Consider the following 4,004-nt stretch of genomic DNA (forward strand, 5'->3'; position numbering starts at 1 on the left):
TATTAGCGTAAGGTGGCTTATAGTATAAAACCAGCTACTAGAAGGGGACTGCGATTGGTTGTATTTACCTAAGGCATAGCCTATATATAGCTTAGCCTGCAGCAACCCCTGTTACCAGGAATGAAGGCAATCTATAGTATCTCTATAGCTCGGTTCGGTTAATAATAACACTATACGATAGCTAACGTGTTCGTGGAATATAGCCTAACGGCCTTATCAGGGACCTTGGGCACTTATGCTTGACAGGTATAGTCGGAATAACGGGTCTTAAATACATAGCCTAGTCAGAATAAACGTTCCCTTAACTATAACTGGCGCTTCTTACAACTACAGCCGTCAAAGTAGCAAAACTGTGAGTGGACGTCGGAACAAGATGCAGTATCGCCCACGTTTGTAATAACTGCAGACTGAGCAGACTGAGTCACAGTTTCTAATGTTCCCAACATCCGATGCGCCGTGGGTACTGTATTTACGCGGACATGATGGCTGGTACAGAGTTGTTTACAAGCAACTGGATTTCTTTATAATCCCCATGTGACTGCGCCTGCCACCGATCTACAGTCATCCAAGCAGCGCCTGATATGATAGCTGGAGTCGCGCCCTGTTACATTCCTTGGCGAAGATTATCCAAACCTTTGACCAAGCAGTGTGCCCTTGTCACTACAGGTATTTGGCATTGGTTGGCCGCTGTATCCTTTTGCGTGTGTCGGCCTGTTATGTTATGGATGGGGGTTCGCGTCCTGATGCTACCGTTGTGATGCTTGGGGTTAGAGGTTGCGGCGCTGAATCGATCCGGCTATAAATGAAGGTACGCCACATCTACGTGTCGTTTACGCTCACGCAATGGTCCCCTCCTTTCGGCCGAATCGATTGTTAGGCGGGCAGCCTGACTTACACTGACCATTTCAGTGAGGCTACAGTGCGGAAAAGACAAAAAGCTAATGGGGAAAGGTCATCAGCGGGATGGAGTCGAACGGAAGGAAGAATGTGGCTCGTTCGCGAAGCCGGGGTCAACATACGTTGTTCGTGGCCGCAATCGCGATGCTGTCTTCGAAGGGGTGCCAACTCATGTGCAAAATCTTCTTGTTGAAATCAATTTGGTCGGCGTCGGTTTCTTTCCGCATCCGCTGGCCCTGACCTCCGGCAGGGCTACCAGCGCGGGAACTGCCTTTCTTGCCATTGGTGGAAGTTGGGCTCGTCGCTGCATTGATAGGCGTCGGAACTCCCACTTTTTTAGCCTTAAATGCCGATTTGTCTGCCTGCAACACTACCTCGACTTCCTTCTCTGGGTCCGATGGGTAGATCATGAAATTGTTGTTATAACTCCCTGTCATAACATTCTTGGCATCTCCCGAAAACACCACTTCGAATTTGTCGAAAATGCTGTCGTTCTCGTAGGTGTCGCAGAGACGAGGCCGTAAATGTTCGTGAATTGGGATCGTTTTGACGGGTTGCCGCTCCATGTTTATATCCCAAATCTTAACCGTCAAGTAGTCGCGTGAAAGAATGTATCTGCCATCGAAGGAAAACCGAACATCCGAGATAGACGATATAATCTCGGAAAAGAAGGACCTAGACGACGGGTCCTCTTCTTGCTCGAATACTGTAAGAGTTAGCGTTAGTCGGAATCGGTAAGTGGAGATAGCGAAGAAGAAAAAGGGAGACAAAAGGGGGATGGGGCGGGGAGCGTCGTCATACGCTTCGCATGCTGGTCACAGAGGGCGCTCTCTCGCATGTCGGCCAGCTTGATTGTACCCTTAGAGCTTGCATACATGAACCAATTGCAACTCTGGGGATGGAACTCAGCGGCGGTGATGACCTCGGTAAGCTCCTCCATGTTGGCAGGCTTGATGTCCACGATGTTAAAACTTTGGTCTTGGATGTTCAGGTTCCAGAGATTGATCCGGAGATCATCACTGCTGATGAAGGTTTCTCCATCGCTGTTCACTGATATGCTGTTAATGTGATAGGCGTGAGCATTCGCATAGGTGCGGCGTGGCACAGCGGCAACTACGGTGTCGTGATGAGTCAGGCGGGGTAGCTTGAGATCGCTGGCATTCCGAAACTGCGAAGGGGGAAGTGGTCTAGGAGCACCACCGCCACCAGCTAGACCGCCAGGGGTGAGGTCATGAGACAGGTTATTCTCAGCAACAACCTTGAGGGATTTCTCGAACACTTTCCAGAGCTTAATCGTCTTGTCGTTGGTCGAAAGGAGGTAATGGGATGCGTTCTGCCTCCGGCACCACTTAATCTTGTTGATTTTCTCTTCGATCTCCAACGACTTGAGGTAGTCAAACTCTGGCTCATGCGATTGGAACTCGGTATGGAACTTGTACTCGCACGTTTTCTTCTGCGGTCGGCATCAGAAACTCGTTCTGTGGGGCCAGCGTCCAGTAAGTCCACTTACCGTTTCATTTCTCTCGAAAAGCACGACGCGACCTCCTTTGTCTCCCGTCGCGAGGTAATTCCCAGTATGATCGAACTCAACCGTGGAGATGATATCAGCTAAATACAGCGTCAATTCACACGCAGCGGAGCAACGACGCAGCATCATGCCAAAATAGACGGATTCCACTAACCCTCTGTAATATCCTCCACGTCACCTTTATCGCCAAAGCACCTGGTGGTTTTTGTCAGCAACAAGCGAAATAAGTTTGCTCCATTGGCCTTGGAAGAAGCGCAGATGGCGGGGAACGGAAAGAAGCTTACTGAGTGAACTTCCATGTCGGAGAGTTCGTATCAATGTCTACCATACTTGCGATTTGCCCAAATGCTAAGCTTCGTATCGGTGTTCAGGTGGCACGGGCCGAGCGTTGCGGTCCAAGAAGCGATAAATGTGGCCGTAGCCGTGTCTTGGAGTGAGGAGCGCGATAAATTGGGCTGACTGCTGGAACCTGGCTACTCAGCAATGTAGGTGCTTTGGCGTAACCGGCGGTCTAAGCTTGGAGGCTGTATTGCAATAGGGAAGGTAGTGATCAGGTGACAGTGATGAATGTGCGTTGCAGAACTGATCGATGACTGCCGCAAATGGGAGTTCGGTCAAATCACGGAAATGGGGTAGGAGTCCTTCTAGATTTGAGACTAATCTCGGTCAGCTGCTACCACCCCGAATATTAGTTTTGGGGAACGAAGGAGATACAAGTGGTGTTAGTTGAACAAAGGACGCTGGAACGCGGGCATGATGAAGGATGTTCTGGCTGTGGTAGGTAGTGCTGATTAGGCGTCAAAACTGCAGGAGACAAGAGGATATTCACAACGTTTTCTGGTTGTCTTCACCTATTCGTGTCAGGCTATACGCGCGATGTCGGCACCTACCTTTGTAGACAACAAAAAAGCGACTTGATGCAGAGGCTGCGGAAACCAGGCAAGAAGACAAAACGAAACGGAGTGACGTTAGGTTCAAGTAATGTGGGCGGCGATAACACTTAGTAAAGGTACTTCGTAGAAAGTACGTACACCTGCAGCAGGTGCTGGGGGCGAGGGCGGGGCCCTTGTCATAGGTAGGTAGGTGTTGTCCGGTCCATGTCCCTGATATGGTTAGCAAGACTTCTTGATACATGCCTATTCAGCCTCACCCCACCAGCGTTGCTAGTTATGAAATTAGGAGATCAATCTGGCAGAAGTTACGTAAGTGAACCAGTTAGTTATATAGAGCTATTAACTAGTGAAGCCAAAGTGGGCTTAAGTGAAGGAGCTTATATATAGTTATTCTAATATAATATAATTAGTTTAAGATAACTCTTATATAAACAGCTTTTATTTATCCTAATTAACTATATCTATACTAATATAAGTTTATATATAGACCCTTATACTCTCTTTAAAACTATAGTACACCTATAAAAACTATAATTTGTCTATAGCTCCTAAAACCTATATAATTAATAATATTAGTTAGTTAGCTAGGGAAATACAGGTAGTTGTCTTTAGTCTATAGAAGGGACATGGTATAGTTAAACGGGCCGAGGTCTTAGAGCTTTGCTATACGGACTTCCTGTATCTAT

The 4,004-nt window shown here is 47.8% G+C and overlaps 1 protein-coding gene across 1 annotated transcript; it reads right to left on the reverse strand.

Annotated features, from left to right (window-relative positions):
* Positions 1 to 237: 237 nt before the first annotated feature.
* ACRALDRAFT_1063936 (uncharacterized protein) lies at positions 238 to 3,379 on the reverse strand. Its single transcript, XM_071016876.1, has 6 exons — positions 2,710 to 3,379; positions 2,580 to 2,620; positions 2,408 to 2,505; positions 1,699 to 2,350; positions 1,020 to 1,603; positions 238 to 938 (listed from the first exon to the last, which is right to left on the reverse strand). Exons 1-6 carry the CDS (start codon positions 2,751 to 2,753, stop codon positions 915 to 917), a joined length of 1,443 nt encoding a protein of 480 aa, XP_070875121.1. The 5' UTR covers positions 2,754 to 3,379; the 3' UTR covers positions 238 to 914.
* Between the last annotated feature and the right edge of the window lie 625 nt (positions 3,380 to 4,004).

The sequence above is a fragment of the Sodiomyces alcalophilus genome (assembly GCF_042370955.1).
Source record: "Sodiomyces alcalophilus JCM 7366 unplaced genomic scaffold ACRALscaffold_4, whole genome shotgun sequence".
NCBI lineage: Eukaryota > Fungi > Ascomycota > Sordariomycetes > Glomerellales > Plectosphaerellaceae > Sodiomyces > Sodiomyces alcalophilus.